The 18,795-nt window shown below is 37.8% G+C and overlaps 1 protein-coding gene across 8 annotated transcripts in view; it reads left to right on the top strand.

The window, feature by feature from the left end:
* Positions 1-16,650: 16,650 nt before the first annotated feature.
* LOC121411402 (FERM domain-containing protein 4A-like) overlaps positions 16,651-18,795 on the top strand; it is an 84,815-nt gene continuing 82,670 nt past the window's right edge. For all 8 annotated transcript variants that reach the window (XM_041604113.1, XM_041604115.1, XM_041604114.1 and 5 more), the window contains exon 1: positions 16,651-16,741. In XM_041604113.1, the coding sequence (XP_041460047.1) occupies positions 16,676-16,741 (66 nt within the window). In that variant the 5' untranslated portion in view covers positions 16,651-16,675. The remainder of the gene's footprint in view (positions 16,742-18,795) is intronic.

The raw sequence follows: 18,795 nt of genomic DNA, 5'->3' as shown, positions 1-18,795 counted from the left end.
CCAATATTATGATTATGAATTTTTCAGCTGCTGCCATGATTGTTATTTTAGCAAAGGGACATTGTATTGGATGGTCTTGTTATTAAATGAAGTTTGGGAATATGATTACTGGTATTGGATATTAAAGATCTGGAAGAATGCAAATGTAATCTCATATATCCATGTCTCCTCTACTGTACAGTAGGCCTTATGCATCTGATGAAGTCAAAAGTATTTTTTGCAACATTTTTGTACAGTGCGTATGGTAATCGTGCAAAATCTTATTTCAAATAGAATTTAATTCATTCATTTATTTCCTTTAAAATTAAAAACAAATTTAAAAGGAAGCATGTTCCAGCCTTACTGCACTCTGTCCATTATTATCTATATTTCCTACTTTTCTATCTCAGAAAAGTTGACGCAACCTTTTTTTCATGCAGTATTTGCATTTTTTTTACTTTTGCTATTTACATTTTGATTGGCAGTATGCTATCTGTCTGCATTAGTATTTGATGTAATTACCGTTACATTTTTTGACTCATTCATTAAACCAGAAACCCCTTGCTTTAAACGCTTTCATCTTTATCTTCGACTGAGCCAAATCATATTCATATTTCTGCTTGCCAAGTCAAGTATGGCCATCAGGATGCATTCCGCTAGGTGCTTTCAGACCAACTGGATTCCCAAAATACCCAGTTGTCCAGGGCTCCGTAACACAAAGGTTTGCGATCGATTGCAAATATGAAAGAAGCGCACTGATTGGTCCCTGGTCAGTATTTTAAAGCAAATACGCATGTAACATTGATATTGAATGGTCAGTTCATTTAGCAATTGATCGCTGATCTTTGTATTACGGAGCCCAGGACTCAAAATACCAGTCTTCGTATTCATACCCCCCTCCGAAACAGACCCTTTCGGACGTGAGCTCTCAGAGCTTGCATCGCAATTGCCCTACGCTGCCTGCGTACTTTATACCAGGATGGTTATTGTAATTTGCTTTCGTTCTGCGAGAATACCTTCAACCAAAAATCCCTGCGAAAGTTCTTTTATTTAGATAAGTATGGTACTAATGCTAGCCTATTGTTTTAAACACCTTTACGAACAAAGTGCGATCAATTTTTAAGCATAGCAATTAATGGTCTAAAATCATTCATATGGTGTTCATAAAGGTATTTGTGACTGGAGCATTACTTTGCAGGTACTTTCTTTTAGGAATATCATTAGCAATTTTCTTTCACATTAGCAAAATACTTGGTATTTTGTGATCAGGGTAAATCTGATTTGATTTTTTTCTCTCGGATAGGCCTATGTTGCAACTTAGGCTGCGTTTATGCGACCTCAACCCAGAATCATGATTTGAATCACCATTTGAATCATGATTCAAAACAGCAACATGAATCACGATCCGACAGAATCAGCGTTTATACGACCATCTTTCTAACGCTGTTTCTCCCTGAATTCGGGCCGATCCAGTGCGCATCACAGTGCGCAGTTTGACCCAGAAAGTATAGGTCAACATTTTCGCGCGTGTTTCTAGCTTCACGTCGGCTGCTAGATTTTTGCTGCCGCCGGAGCTAACGCGCGATCGTTTGTGCAAGTGCAACGTTTACTCGGCTTCCGAAAAATAAATCTTTTACTTCCAGAATTCCGTGTATTGTACCTCGTATTGTTTTTGTTTACTTGTATTAAATCTTGTCGGTTCATCGAAAATGGTGTTCGGTACGTAGCCGTAGTACTGGGCACGAATTCTTTTAATTTTGTCTCGACAGACGGTGCCACATCTCCGTTGAAATCCCTCCATCGCAAGCGCCGCTGAAAGGGACTCGTAGATCGTCTTATTTCTGTGAATCCCGGTAAGGGATGCTTGTGCTTCAGGCCTGAGCCCAAAGCACAAGCAGAGCCCTGAGTTCGTCGTCAGTCCAATTTGTGCCTTTGGAACTTGAAGATATGATTGATGAAAACAATGAAATATACAAATGACGCTACAGTACAACCCGGGGTACAATACACAGAATGATAATTCCTAAATGCACGTGACAATTGGCATATACCGGTACTAGTACACTGGCAATACTGCTACACGAAAAGTAAGCTGCATGCACGAAACACAGCGCGCGCCTTTGAGTCGAACCCGGAAGAAGCACGACACAATGACGTCATAGAATCATGATTCAAATCACGATATCGTTTATACAACCTTTTTCGTTCGTGATTCTACAGAAACGTCTTTCCAAACGCCCCTTTTTCCGTGTTTCATGTTTGTGATTTGAAAGACGTTTATTTCCACTTTCAACTAAACGCAATCGTGATTCTGCAGAATCGTGATTTGAATCATGATTCTAATCATGATTCTAGGGTAAAAAAGTGTCGAATAAACGCACCCTAAATCGCTTTCACCCTGGCAAAAATACAATGAAACCTGGTATTTTGTGATCAGGGCAGCTCAGAATAAAAGAGAATACCTGGGCAACCTGGCATTCTTGTTTTTTGTGTTGGTCTCAAAGCGACTACTGACTCACTCTATCGGTCTTGGATTGGTAATGTCAAATTTGTCATGGAATGGAGAATGAGGGAATTTAATGAAGAGATGAACTTGCTTTGGGTCGTGCTTCAGGTTCAAAAGGAGCTGTGCTCAAGCTTCAAATGTTGGCCGATTCTGTTACGTGCAAGTTGCAGTTCTTCATGAAATTTTGTTTCTAGCCCTTTTTATTATTTGTTCAAATTAAATTGTATTTTACAGATGAATACTGATGATAGTATGATATTTCAGCTTTTCCACACACTACAATGTTGTGTTTGTAAACATTCCATTTGAACTCATACATGTATATACTTTCATATAAATATTATCTTTTTTTTAATTATAAAGCCAAACAGAAAGAAGGATAGGGCCAGAAAAATTGTATTCACAGATGCAGATGTAGATGTGATTTAGAACAAAAAGAAATTGTGTTGTTCAGATCATGATTGGAAATTATTTTTTATAAAGAGGATAATTTCATAGCGCTGTGTGAATGACCCTTCTGTCTAGATTCATACAATCCACTCACAAAAATCAATACAGTGTTGATCACTTGTGATCAATCTTAAATTCAGTCTCATACATGTATTTCTGAGTTTGGTGATAGTTTTGATGTCAAGTGTTTTAGACCACAGCAAGGGGCTGCCTCCTGCAAGTTATGAATTAATGCATGATGTCCAGTCATTCCCAATCTATCCGCTGTGCTCCAGGCAACGTTATACTGTACGTGTAGATGAAACCAACTATTGGCATTACTGTCATTTTAATCATGACGCCACTTTATTGCATTTTTTTTCCACACAAAGTTGTACTTAGTAGATGCCTTTAAGGCAGCAAAATCCAAATAAAAAGCTCCAAACCCAAATAAAGGAATACCAATTTTAAGAGACCCTTTTCAGTACTGACCAGCAGCTGGCCCAAAATTGTAAGTGTTAAGAAAAGGATCATGCCAAATTTATCTGCGCTATTTACATGTAGAGGTTAAAATGCACCAGTCACATCTTACATTGCAATAGGATCTGAATGTGTGTTCTGAAGAGTTGCTTTTGCTTCATAACCACAATGGATCAAAACTTGTGTATCAACATATAATTAATACATCTGATATTTCCAGGATGTGTTTTATATCCTCCACCTGGTTACGGATAACAACTATTGTTACTAGTAATCAAGCCTGGGATTGTGAATATGCTTTCCAATAGGAAAAGCGGTTTTAAACCGTCCTGACAGATTATTTATTCCCTCATCCCCCCATGGTCTGTACTTTTATCCCCAAATGGCAATGTTTGTTCTGTTTGATGAATCACCTGAGCCGCTTTTTTTATAAAGTCTGCGAAACTCTCTCCGGTGAGCCAAAAATTCTGAATGAATGTGCCAAACAAAGTTAGTGAGCATGGATAGAATGACAGATGTATTTATAGTGTTGCCCTTTTGCATGTATTTATCACATCTTTTAATCTGTATGACAAAGCTGCAACATCCTGCAGTTCGCCTGCCAACCAACGGGCAATTTAGAGGTATTTTGGGGGAGACTAACCTTGCCAGTTTTAATAGTTGTATTACGTCTGTACCACCATTTGTGAGCTTTTATCTGTCTAATTATGTATATATATGTAGGCCCTATACAATCTAAGGAATGATTAGGAGATAACAAAAAAAATTGCTGTTGAAAATTTGAAAATACAAAGAAAGTACCAAACAAACAAGATTACATGAAATATTTGAATAAACACATCAAATATAAAGAAATGAACTAGATTTTAGAGAGATGAGAACATATTGATCATAATCGTCCACTCTTATGAAATGGTAGCATGTTTCCAATGCTCACTGTACATGTACCTAATGTTCTTTCCTGTTAGGGGAACATTAGCAGAAAATTATCTACCTAATACTCCCAAACAATCCTGTTGCCAATCAACAACAACAACAACATAAAAACAAATTTGAATTCCTAGTGGTGTATTTGTGGCACCTCTCTCTGAAGTGTATGGCAGTTGACCCTTAAGTATGATGTCATTGTGGTTGCCTTGAACTTTTTCAGTTTTAGCAAAGATGTGTGCCAGGTGTGTTACATTTTGAATGATGTATCCTGCACATCAACTGTTAGTGGACTATTACTTGTAAAAAGTACAATAACTTTCACTGGCACTTTTCTCAGGTTGCAGGTATTTTAGCAGTGTGAAAGCAAATGGCCAGAACTTTCTTAGCCCAGCTTGTAGTTGGGCACAAGTGTCGTGGGTGCCTCCGGGGCTAGAGATTTTGAATCTCGTGCTTTGTCTGCTTATCAGACCATATTGTGCATGCTTGTAACTTCGGGAACTTAACCTCGAAAGGTTATTCTTCGGGTCGATGGATGCAGAAAATAATAATTGTGTATTCTAAGGCCTGCACAAGTTCTTGAAATTTAACGGGTACGCTGGTGATGGAGGTTGTCTGAATATGCCTAAATAGGCCCACCTGTACATGAATTTGACCAAAACTATAATATATTTCTTTTTATTGATAATGATCAATTATTATTACATGTACCAATTTGTTATTAGTAATAGAACTTTTGTCTATTTTTCTGGTATTTTTTATGGAAATTTATAATCACCTTTTTTTATAATCATTCATTTTTTATTCCAGTTTTCCAGAAATGAAAACAATTTAAATCATTGCCTGAAAATGCCATTATAAGCGGTGAAGAGGATCCATTGAGGGGACATCACATTTGAGCCACAAAAGCCGCATGCCACGGCGTGGATCTCCACAAATAAAACTTTACCTAGCACAATATTTTCTGATCGGGGCGACAAGATGTAATTTCATATCTGAAAACATTTTTGGGTGATATTCTCCGGTAAAAGATTGTGGACAGCATGGGAAGTTCGGCACAACATGCTCCTGTGGTATTACAGGCTTCCTGCATCAGCCACTCATACGGCAATTAATGGTTGTTCTTGCTGGGGCGATGGGAATTGATTTTGCACCAGTGAGAGCGGGTGCAGAGTGTAGTATTTCATGCCTGGCAGAGAGAAAGGAGATGAGAGTTGGGATATGAGCCATGGCAGAGGGGAGGAATAAGGGGACACCCTGATATTAATACTCATTGACTCTTTAAAAAGATTTTTTTAAATTGAAAATTGCCTAGTTCATATCCTTCAGGGACAATTGAAAAAAGGTATATTTGCATCTTATACTGTACATATTACATGTAAATGTGAATGAAATGAAGACTTGATGTCCAAAAAAAGGATTCAGTTATATTTAATGAATCAAGTAATGTACAATGTAGGCCCTTCACATTGTACATCTCAAGCATTTCTGAAGCATGAGAGCTTTTCACAATATTATTAATGTTCGCTGTTGGCTATTGCTATTTGCTGTGAATTGTCCCCTCATACAGTGAAAATTAATTCCTATAGCCCCTCCAGACTTAATTTGAAGGGTTATGCATGGGAATCAGTGTAGGTTGGGAGGTCTGTTGGGCAGTTAGGGTGGTTGAATGGTCGCTTCCTTGCAAATCTTGCAGATCAAAATGCTTCCTCATTATCTGCCCAATGTAAAAGACATACAGTGACATGTGTCCAGTACTGTATTGCCATGGTAATAGGGGTATTAGGATGTAAATCAGGAATGAAGCTTGCTGAGTGAACAACTGTGGTCAGTTTTTGTCCCATTGGTCTTGAAGTGAAGATATGCAAGATCTCTTTGCTCCATATTTTTTTGTGAAGGTCTTTTTAGGGAAAATTTCATTTTGATTTATGGACATGTATGTATTTCATACCATAATTCTCTTGGGACACTCTTCCGTACTATAATAGTAGCTTCTTTCTGAGAAAGTCACAAAACTGATGGATCTGACACTTGAGTTTCCAAATTTATGCTCTTGTGCCTCCACACTTGCATTGGCGTGTCATCAGTGAGGCATGCCAGTATTTGATAACACTAGTTTCATTTTCACATGTGATGGGTCATGTTAATTTCTCTTACAGTAATACCTATCAGAAAATGGAACATACATGTTGTACCCCTTTCATAAACCCCATTAAAATGAATTAGGCGGCTAATAGCAGCATAATTTGGTCGTAAAATTGGAGGAGGACAAGAGTTATCCGCATTACTCTGATGCTGCTATTATCCGCATAATAGCAGCATCGGGACAAGATTTTGAGTTTATGAACGCATTTCCAAATTATGCGGATAATTGCCATGGTGCGGTCACAAGGTCACCCTTTTCCAACACAACCGCATCGGAGGGGGCGTGTCCAGTTGTCATGGCGATTATCCCCCTTTTTCAGGATGGGCGCTCGTAAAAATAATGCGGCTTATTTTCGGAGTTTATGAACGCAATTTTTATTGAATTATCCGCATTACTCTTAGGCGGCTAATTGGAGGATAGGTTTATGAAAAGGGTTTAAGATTATTGAATGCTACGTGCACTTTTAGCACAGGATTTGAAAATGAAATAAAAGGAAGAACAAAAAAAAAACAAGCCCCACCAAACAATATAGTTAAAAAAACATACATCTATTGTGGCCTGCAATTTATACTTAAAAAAACCACCTGCAGAACTACATTTTACTGATGTTTGCAATTTCGAAACACGTAGGGGTCTAAATATGATGTGATTTCTACAGCTGGATAATAATAATCAGGGTAACATATGGAGGGTACTTTGCAAATATGCAATTAGGCAGCACATGACATCATTGATTTAATGAATTTCCATCGTATGTTCCTTTTCTATTCTGTCAATCCAAAAAACTCCATATTTATTGAATATATATGTGTGTACTTATATGTAGAGGCTAAGGAAGTTACTGTTCTACATTAGCGGGGGGGGGGGGGGGGGGGGGGGGGGGGGAAGGGCGGGTGGGGTCCTGTCCCTCCCTAAATTTTAATTTTTTTGTTGAAAACTTTTGTTTTTGTGCTTGTCAATTTTTTTACCTGTGTCCACCCCAAAATTTCAGGTGGACCCCCCCCATAAATTTTTTGGCTTCCGCTGCCAATGCTGTTCTGTAGCTGTAATTTGTATTTTATGAGGAAAACTGAGTTAAAATCGCAGAGCAACATGATAAGCCAACATACATGTAGTCTAACATGTACACTGTACATGCAGGTTTTTGTTTTATTGTGTCCTATCATATTTTCAGACTTTTTGGAATTTATAGCTTTGACGAAAATGACATTTCAACAACACAATGCAAAATTGTAGGCCTACATTGGAGTGTAGTAAGCGAACAGTATCACTACATCTCAGGGTAGAAATAATTTCCAATTTTACATGTAGGGGCTATTTTTGCCACATTAAAGTGATTCCTGAGTTTTGGGGGTTATTTCTCTCATTTCAAGAACTACTTTTTTGGCTGAATGAGCACATGGTATTTACATATCCCATGGTACATGTATTTGTGGGCTATGGTTATATTAATTTTGTTAATATAAACTTGAATATTGGTTGTGGTCACCCTAAAGTATTAAATTTGGGGAATTTTATAGGGGCAATCAGGCTGTGAGTGTGATGAGGGCAAAATTGCCCATCACCCTCAAGTATATCCTATGCTCCCCAAATAGGAGGTAGATTGAGTACAGTACACTATTGTAAAGGCCTGGTCACACCGCCCGAGCGTTGTTGGAACGGTCGTGGAGCGGTAGGGAGAGAGGGTCGAATTTCGCTCACAAAATTGGGGGAAAAAAATCGAAAAAAACAAACAATCGAAATCGAAAATGGTGAATGGTAGCGAGCGGTGATGATTTTTTTCTCTCCGCTCCACGACCGCTCCAACAACGCTCGGGCGGTGTGACCAGGCCTTAAGAGTGATAGGGGTATAGTTTTGATACAAGCGTGAATCAAGTGTTAATTACATTAGGGCTTTTAGCAAGTTTGAGGTGGTATCGGTTTCTGTGTCTTCAGGAGATATAGATTCCCCAGCAGGAAAGGCTATCTGCTTCCAATCCAAGGGGAGATTCCTCATCTGTGACCTCTTCTGTCAGGACCTCTGTTGTCCACCAAAGAGCCTTGCAGGATTTGCTGATAGACGATGATCATCAGAGTTTCAATGAATCGAAATCCCAGAAAGATGTCTCTACATGATAAACATAGTTCAAATATGAATGGAATATGAACATCGCCATTCTTTATTTGTCCAATTCATTCAGTTCCTTTTCATTGTATTTCATTTAAAGAGGAATGTGACAAAAAGAAATTAATATCTGAAAGACATTCAGATTAGTCTGCAAGCACAGACCCATATTTGATACTTCAACCAATAACAGGTCCAGGGTGAAGACTAGATTAAAAAAACACTATATCAAGTAGCCAGCCAGAGCACATAGTAAATCTACATATAGTCTCACTAATTCAGACTCTGCACTATGCACTATGCAAATTGCGACAACCAAGGGTCTGTGCCTGGAGGCTACATTCAAGGTGCAATACAGTACATGGATACAAGGCTTTTATCTCCAAATAGCATCAAACATGATTGCATGTCGGTGAACATGACCCATAGTTCTATAATAAGCCTGGTTATCACCTTAGCACCTGCGACCAACGTAATTACATGTACATTTGTACCTGTAGTTGTAGTTTAGCTTTAATGTTAGGATATTAAGAAGATAGCACCAGGTCAATTGAAATTGAACCATTGTGAACAAGAGAAGGGAAAGGGGGGGGAGAAAGGGGGGGGGGGTTGAGTTGAGCCTCCCATTTTACAGTATAAGCATGTACCAAATCATGAAAATTACCATTTAACTGTGCTTTTGTTCAGCCCTCTTCCCACTTTGAGAATTTGTTATGCAGTCCCTGTATACTTATGGTCTACAACATGCTTTCATTCAAGTTCTGACAAGCATTCGCCGTTATCAGATTATAATCAAGGAAAATTTAATACTAGTTGATCTTGTTTCTTCATTATTAAATGTGATGTGAAATGAGGGTATTGAATGGAGCAACACTAAGTCCTACAGAAAATAAGCACCCTTTTCCCTGCCGGAGCATTCATATCATTAGGTGGTTTCAGACCGCCTCGAAGTTCGCCAGTTCCAGGTATTCTCTGATCGGGAAATTTACCCGATCAGAAAATACCAGGTATTTTGGTAATGTGAAAGCAAACTAGGCGTAATCTCCCTGAAAGAAAATACCCGCTAAATAGTAGGTACTTGGCGAAATTACGAGAACTTTCGTGGGGATTTTTCCAAGGTCGCAGGTATTTTGGCGATGTGAAAGCAAATTACGGGAACTTTTATCCCAGCGTGTCGTTGGGCGCGGCGGCGTGGGTGGCTGCTGGGCTAGAGATTTTGAATCTCCCGCCTTGCCTGCTTATCAGACCACACTGCGCATGCTCGTAACTTCGGGAACTTATCCCGAAGGATGTGTTTCGGGGCGGTGTGAATGCAGGAATAATTAACGGGTATTTTTTAGCCTTAAAAAGTTCTCGTAATTTAACGGGGATTCTTGTGATCGAGGTGGTTTGAAACCGCCTATTGGGAACGTATAATAGCCCTTGCACAAGTTGGTTGCAGATTAAGAGGTAACCTTTACAAGACTTCAGCTAAACCAATATTATGCTTGGAAGGTCCCTCCAAGCCTTTGCATGGATCAATATTTAATGGGAAATCAAGAGAAAAAAAAGGATGGTGGAGGCTTCAATAGAAAGATGCAGTGGAGCCAATTGAAATCGCAGTTAGCCAGTGTTGCAATATATACCAGGAGTTTCTGCTAGTGATACATCAGTATTGATTTTGTAGGAAATTCATGATTCTGTATAGGAATATTACAAGCCCAGGCTGCAAATTTATTGTGGATGTGCTTGATTTCCGTGAAGAGATGTAAACTTTATCGTGAGATATGCCATGGTGCTGTAGAACAAAACAATTATGAAGCAAAATAACAATTGTATTCTTTTTTCTTGAGTAATGGCTGTGGGTGACAAAATTTAAAGGCTTTGAAATCATGGATAATCGTTAAAAATACATAAATTAAGAGATCTTATAACAAGTATCGACAAACATGTACATGTACATGCAGTTTATTGAATTCTTTAAAATGATGGACTCGAGACTGAATCCATAGATAGTATTCTGAAAATTATCGACATGGATAAACATTGTAGGTACATGTATTGTAATTGTTTAGAAAAAGACGCCGTTCTCATTATACTTTCTAAACTTCTTTCCTGAAACCGGTTCAGGAAATCAGTTTGGAAGGTCGCTTTGCTAGCATTCCCATTTGATCACCGGAAAGTGGGTTTTCACACCCATTTCACGTAAAGCGGTCTTGCTGCTATGGAAACACTCTCAGGGGGTGGCACGTTTCGTGCAGCGTAGGCATTCCACATACAGTGTGTGGAGAAGCGCGATTGAAATGTGCGAAGATCGCTGCCTGAAGAACAGTTGTGTTCTAAAACCAGTTTGACGAGGCAAAGCGATCTTCAAAACTACATCGCGAGGTGGTTTTCTGAACCGGTTTGGAAGATCGCTTCCAAGTTCCAAGACCACTTCGACCGTTTTCATTACATGTTTAACTAGTTTCCACTAAACAAGTTTTAGGACAGTAGTGAGAACGGTGACTAAGTCGCTCAACCCAATATACTGTCCATGTATTAAGCTTGTTTTGCTTATTCAAGTATTTATATTCAGCATATAGGTTTTATCATTTCATTCAGTGTACCAGAATTTTTGGTATAATTCTTTTTTTTGAGAATTTTAATCACATAGTCTTATTCTGTAGGACTCTGTTCGAACTCACTTTACAATTGCTGTCAGAACTGTATGTTACAGGTATGTTAAATTACATGTAGTTTCTTTTCTGTGTGAGTCCAGTTTCAATGATTTGTCAAGAAAACATGATGGCATTTGAAGAGAGATTAATGAGAGACAAGGAGATACGTCACTTATATTGCTCTACTTTACTAATCGCTGCTCTCATGTCATGAGAGACTCTCATATCAGGAGAGAGAGATTCACAAAGAATGTTGTCAGTGAAGTAATGATTGATTTTCACTGACAAACTTGCTCTCGGCCAATCAGAAGCAAGAGTTTCAGTAGCTTTTTAACAATTTTCAATAAAAAGGACTGACTGGTTGTTTCAGGAAACCCTACCAAGTTCAGAGCACGGAACCAACCCTTGATCTTGAAGAGTAGAGAAAGGTGTACTGTAGTGTAGGAATACTGTACTCATCGCTCATTTCACAGCATTGTATTTTGTGAAACTTTGCAAACTGTCATCTAAATTGCACATTTGACACCTTTTTTGGAAGCTGATGCATACTGTGGACATATTCAAAGCACTGCAAGTCAGCAACACATTAAAATATGCATCGGCTACCTTGGGTATGTTCACTGTAAATGTAATTTATGGAAAAGTCCATTGTGTGTTGGAACAGCAATGTTGCAGTCTGTTCTTTGTCACGAATAGAAATCGAGATGTCTGCAATTGAAGGAAAATAATTCTTCTTTTAAAAAATATCGTGTATAATTATGATGACCTTGCTGTGATGATCAATGTTTGATGGCTGTATGAACCAGTGCCTGTCTGCTATTATAATGCATGTAATTGATGAAGTGATGGCTCGTCAATTCCTTTCAATGTGACAGGAATTGCAACGTCAAAAAGACATGTTTTTTTACACACATAAAGTAATTATGATTTCATGTAATATAAGAAATGGAAAGCGGTGACATTGGATCGTCAGCCCACCTATTGCATACTCATGAGGGAATGCATGTTCTGTTTTCAAAAAAAAAAATGTAGAAATTAACTCAATAACTTCATTAAACCTATACAGGCTTTTTATGACATCTTCAGTATTTTGCTTGTTTAATTTTAGTCGATTAATTTATATTAAGCCTGAGTCGAATCGATTTTAAAATCGGTGTTCGATCCATGTCATCGAACACCGATGCATATTTTGCGAAATCGGTGAATCGAAAAAAAAAAAAATACGTCGGCCGTCGTCGATTCGTTTGGTTTACACAATCAATCATCAAAATATCAGTAATGTCCAACTTTACTACTACTTACTTGATTTCTATTGCCCCCAAAATGAAACTGATTGAGTAATTATGATGCTATTCACCATTATTTTGAAGTTTATTTCGATCATAGTTCGAGTCTTACTCGTCTGCTCATGCCGAGATAATTTATGCACGATGAATTCATGAATGGAAGTCATGGCCATCGATCGTGCATGCGCAGTACTGTTCTTTAATCAAACCAGAAAATGGCCGGAAATTGACGCGATCAACGTAAAATAAAGCTTGCTTTCATGAACAATATTAATATCATGACCATAGAATATTATTTAATCGTAATATTTAACAATAATTTGCATATGATAATCATTAATATGAATTTAGAGCTTGATGTGAAACGTTTGTATTTCGTTTCAATTTTCAATGGCGGACATCTCATGACGATCGACTTGACTTCTTGAGTCGAGCTAGTGCACTTGTCTAAAAAAAATAATCATCACGTCAGGATTGATTCTCGAACATTGTCTACATGTACATGCAAAAACTCTGTTCAAGTTCGTAATATCACCATATAATAACATCTTACATGACAAAACAGAGAAAATTGCGTTTGATTTTTTTCCCCATCAATTTGAAGCTAGTTTGTGCCCAACTTTGGGCTCTGATTTCATGAATGGGAAATATGTCATACGTCATCGAACACGCATGCGCATTGTGCTTATTTTCTCGGAGCTTGGAGGAGACGTCCAGAGATGGAATAACAACAGAAATAATCCCAGTATTAATTCTTCCATATGAACATAACATACTTTGCTGACATCGTCAATATTCTTAGTATGACCATAAAATCTTGTTAAATCGTAATAATTTAGATGAATTTAGGGCTCGATTCGAAACATTCGTATTTATTTTGATCGCATGCTCAATTGCGTCTAAAAAACTGGATTGTCATTATCAGGATTAATTCTCGAACATCGTCATAACTCATATTCCACAATCTTTCCTCACAATCGTTATATCAGCATTGAATAGCAATTCAAATGACCATCCAGAGAAAATTACGTATTTATTCCCATAAATTTATTTGGAGCTCATTTTGGATCCAACTACACAATCTCAGGCAAGTTACAGCACTCTCCGTTGATTGCACTTGTTTGCTGGCGCTGACGTCAAGCACGCCTGTCGTTTCGGGGGAGAGTGAGTGTACGGAGCTGCGGACGGGGCTGGTGAATGGACTGCGAATGCTAGTTGACCGAAAATCATTCGGATCGACTCTGCATGATTCATGTCTTTATTATTGTTTCATTTTAAACTTATATGTTGTCATCTGCAAATATCATTGTTGAAGATATTTTGGGAAGAATTCTGCTTTGGTCCCCGGCCTTTTTTTGTGTGTTTTGTGATCATGGAAAATACAAACGAACTTTGCTCTGTCATCTGCTTGTGCAACGCTCACCTGGCCAATGTCAGTGCGTAGTGCATATTCAAAGCGCATCGCATCGATGCAAAAACAAAAGACTACATTTTCCCCGCCTTCAATATTCGATGCATCGATGTTCGATCGAATTAGAGCTGTCGAACACCGGTTTTCAAAATAATCGATATGACTCAGGCTTAATTTATATACATGTAATTTTGTTTTAGCGTAGATTATCCCTTTTAGTCCACTTGGATGTGTTCTGCAGCTTTCAGCTTGATAAATCTATTCAGACGCTTTTAGATGGAAATAGACTGCCTCACCTCACCTTGTAAACCTTCAGACCTGTAATGGTATTTCATTCATCTTCTCATCTTAGCCCCGAAAGCCCTGGGCCCTGTCTCACAAGGAGTTGCGAGGGATTCATTCAAATCAAACTGAAATTGCAATTGATCTAAAATTCTTCTCTTTAACCACCTGGGGGTGTCTCACAAAGATTGAAGTAGGCCTATATGACTAATACCTCGGTCACTGCGGCGGCCGTACGGCGAGTCGAAAACGGCCGTTTCAATCATTTTGATACAAATCACCTATATTTAGCTGGTACAAAAAACGTTAAAACAACTGTTTTCGACTCGCCGTAGGTCTGCCGTAGAACAAATGTGACCGAGGTATTAGAGTCTCATTTAAATACCGAATTGCGTACGGTATGAAAGGCTTGACCGCATTGGTCAGATCGTGTCATGAGGACGCGCACTAATGCGGATCTATCAATAAGATCGCGCTTTGCATATCATGTACACGTCGGCATTTAAGTGCGACTTAAGTCTCTTAAATTAAGTGACTTAAATCTTTGTGAAACACCACCCTGGTACAAAAAGTTAGGTGAATTGCAATTGGAATTTGATTTGAATCTGTGGTAACTATTTGTAAGACAGGGCCCTGGAGTGCAGCCAGACTCCCCCTCCTCGCACTCACTCCAAACCTGACCTGATGATGACAACCTTCCTACAACAACTGGCACTTTGCAATTTGACCAGGTTATTGGTTCCAATTGTACCACTTTACAGTTATTACAAGTCAATATCTTTCTTTCCAATCAGGGTCTAGATTTATCAGACTTCCCTGATCTCAATTGAGCCGTTGATGGATTGGTTATCAGGGTCTTGCATTGCGTGCTCTTGTCTCGCTGATATGTCTCGTTTGATGCTGTCCTTTAGAATTGAAAACCAAAATGAATGTCAGGATATATTTGGTGTATACTTTTTTATCTTGAAGGCTAAAATCAGTTAGCCCTCTATTTTGCCTAGTATTGGAGTTGTATGAACTATGAAAACAGGAAAGTTTGATAACATAATATTTGTACATATATATGTGTACATATATTGTTTTTGACACTACTTTATTTATTAGTAGAAACTGCTGACAATTTTGTTCTTAAAAGTATGGACTATTGAAATGTTGAGGTGTGTGCACTGTGCATCCTACCCTACATGTACATGTTTGTGTCAAAAGTAATGTCCAAGCTTCGGCCTAATAATATTAATAGAGACGATGAAGTAAGTTACGATAGAGTAAATATTTGATATTGATATTAATGGTGTGTAGATTCTGGGCTGTTGTTGTAAATGTCTGCTCGTTGTGAGGACAGCGATTAACCTTATTGTTATTGACATGAAGAAGTTGTATCAAGTAAATATGAGAAGGTTTGAAATATGGACTTTGAGCAAGGAAGTCAATACATGTATTTAAAATCATTATTAGGTACATGTATTTACTTTATCAAAGCCCAAACTGTTATCATGATTTGAATATCAGATAGACACACATACATGTTTTCTATAATTACATGTATGTATACCAACATATAAATGTTCATTTTAGTTTGAAAGGTTTTTTAAGCACAGTATATGATCACGTTCCAAGTGTTGTAAGTTACCCCTATGAACTCTTTGTGAACATGGATACCGAATACAGCTTATCAGGCTTGTGAGCAAACCGCAATTGAAACTCCTTTTGCTCTGGGCTTGTAATGAATCCCATATGTCCATTAGCGAGTTTAGAAAGGACTGTCAAGATATTTCTTGTTCATGATATTTCTTTTGTTGATTTCTTAACATTTACAGTGTGTACTCTTTATGTTTTTTTAAGTTGATACATGTGCATGTATGTAGAATGAGATAAATTGAACCCCCCCCCAAAAAAAAAATGCTGAATTGGTTTCCATAATCCAGTGTGTATGTTATCGGCAAACTAATAATGATTTTTAAAATATGAGGAACTAACTGCAAATGTTCAAAGTTTATTCTAAATCTGGTCACACTGGGCCTACGTGTAAAGAGTTTTAATCTGTTAATAGGCCTGTAGAAAACAATTCTTTGAAGTTTAGACCCTTAACTATATGCTATTTATTGGACTATTTTTATACTATGTTCTTATAAAAAACTGCAGTTTTCATGAAAAATGCTTATTACAGCAATTATACTCATATGATTGCTGAAAAGCTGATGATTAATATTGCTTTTCCTCCCAATTTTTTTTGGATAACCCATAAAATACTTGAATTCTTTAATGAGGTTGGTACTCCCGCCTGTACATGTACATTGTAGGTTTTTAAATGCCGCATGTACTTGTATTTGTATCATTATTAGTACATGTACTGTATTTGTAATATAAATCTTCAAATATGTGCATTTAGCCTACATGTACATGTATAAGCTCAATCCTAAGTGCTATATACTTCTTCCTCCTTTTGAATAATGTTACATTTTCCCTTTCTTCTTTTTGCTTTGCAGATGAGCGAGGGCAGGCGGACGCAAGTGGTCCTCTTGGATGACCGGAGAGTGGAATTAATGGTGCAGGTAAGTTTGGGGGAGTGATTCACTCCCGATTTTGTGACTCACCTGCATCGCTTCTCGATGCGCTCATCTTCACAAGAGATCGAGCGAAAAATCGCATATCTCGGGGCAAGGTCAGGCCGTTTGAAGGAGCGGGAGCACCTTGGAATTGAACCCTTCCGATCTAACCCAAAATTCTGTCATACTTGGGGAGATTGTTGTGAGCATGGAAGGTTGAAGGTGGGATTGGTTAGGTGATGGGGGGGGGGGAGGGGGGACAGGTCTCGTCATCACTCATACATGTAATTGATTTGTGGAGGATGCATGCCATCCATGACTAAAATGTACATATCTAGAGAGACTAGTTATTGCCATTTCCCTCTTTGACCATGAGTAATTGCGAGGTTACAGCTAAAGTTAGACATTTTTTCTCATACAAACGCAGTTACTCCTTTTCACTGTATCTTAAGAAATATTCTATGAATTCATTTTTTTAAATTTATATTTTTATCATGATCACTTCATATAATCACTACTGTTTTTAAAGGACAATGGACCAAAGCCTGGTTATAAGGGGATATTTTCACCACGAACTCAATTAAGCATACATGTATCATGTTTCGAAAGAGTTATCAATTGAAACCGTTTGCCATAGAAACTGCACCCACTTTGTAACACAATACAGATACTGTATTGGCCTGTGAAATATCCACGAGGCAGAAAAATTGCAATACATGCTAGGTTAAGGAATTGTTTGAAAATCAGTGACTTAGTTGCGTAAATCTAAGGTGAAACGTTATCGATAACGTGATATCCGATTCGTGTCCAGCCGGCTTGATGCATGAGTGCGCGTGACAGCCTCGATCTCCTCCCATGAAACCTTTGATAGCAATCATCCACTCTCTCAGGTTTGTTCCTCCGAGCTCTTGATGACCTTTTGCTTGTAGAATCTACTTTAAATGAATACCTCCCATATGCTTCGAGGAATTTAATGAAAACCATTCTAGCAGATAGCCTTTGCATTAATAAATAGTTAAAGGCAATATACGTAATGGTCATGTGGTTTTTGCTTTCTTTAATATGAAGGTGGCTATCTAAGAGCTGTTCCTTTCTTTTTTCTTCAATTTTTTTGGATTGAATAATACTTGAGTATTTTATAACATACCAATTTTACAATTGTAAAGTGGTTATTGAATCTTTTCTTTTTACCATTAAAATTCATATTTAGATGTGTCATGTATCTAGTGCCCTGTCTCGTTAATGATTTTATTATTCTCTTTAAAATTGGCAATTTGAGAACCTATATTATCTTACAAATTCAATGATTGAATACATCAGAAACCTACAGGCTTCATGCTATACATTTCTAAGTGGTTTTAAGGCCTGGTCCCACTGGCTGACGGACACAAAACATACTGATAAAGGATACAGCGGACAAGCAAAATTTCGGGGTGGCATCGTTCTTTTTCTTCCATTCCAGAAAATGGAAAAAATGGGCGAACAATGAAATCAGAGTCGCCGATGGATATAGAGTGTATAAAACATGTATGCAATTTGTACACAACGGATACAAAACGTTTTCCAATGGATGGCAAGATTCTTTTCCGTTTTACATCCTCTCTGCATCCATAAGCACTGTGGGATCAAGTCTTTAAATAAAAAGAAAAATCACCAAGATATTTCATCTTGATCAGGCACCTGAAAAAAGTAAAAATTTCAAAATTCATTTTATAAATCACATTTGCATTTCATGTCTAAAACATACAGTGTATGGTTTGGATTCATCAAAGCCGAGGACAGGCTGTAAAGGGACTTTTTAAACTTCATTTACAATCAAAAATGTTTTTATCCTTCAGCTAATGCTCAAATCATAAGTGCAAACATTTAGGTCAGACAGGAATCACCTAAGAATTTTCTGCTAATCAGTCGCTTTAATTGTGGTGATCATTATGCCTACTGTCATAAGTATCCAAATGGATGTTTGAGTACAAAGGCTATGGATGGATAATAACCACTTTTTTAATACTTTTTTTGAAGCATGTTATGATGCTTACTAATGAAATGAAATTTTCAGGGTT

This window comes from Lytechinus variegatus, chromosome 3, assembly GCF_018143015.1.
Source record: "Lytechinus variegatus isolate NC3 chromosome 3, Lvar_3.0, whole genome shotgun sequence".
NCBI lineage: Eukaryota > Metazoa > Echinodermata > Echinoidea > Temnopleuroida > Toxopneustidae > Lytechinus > Lytechinus variegatus.
Note: the sequence above shows the minus strand (reverse complement) of the source record. Positions and strands in the feature narration are given on the sequence as shown.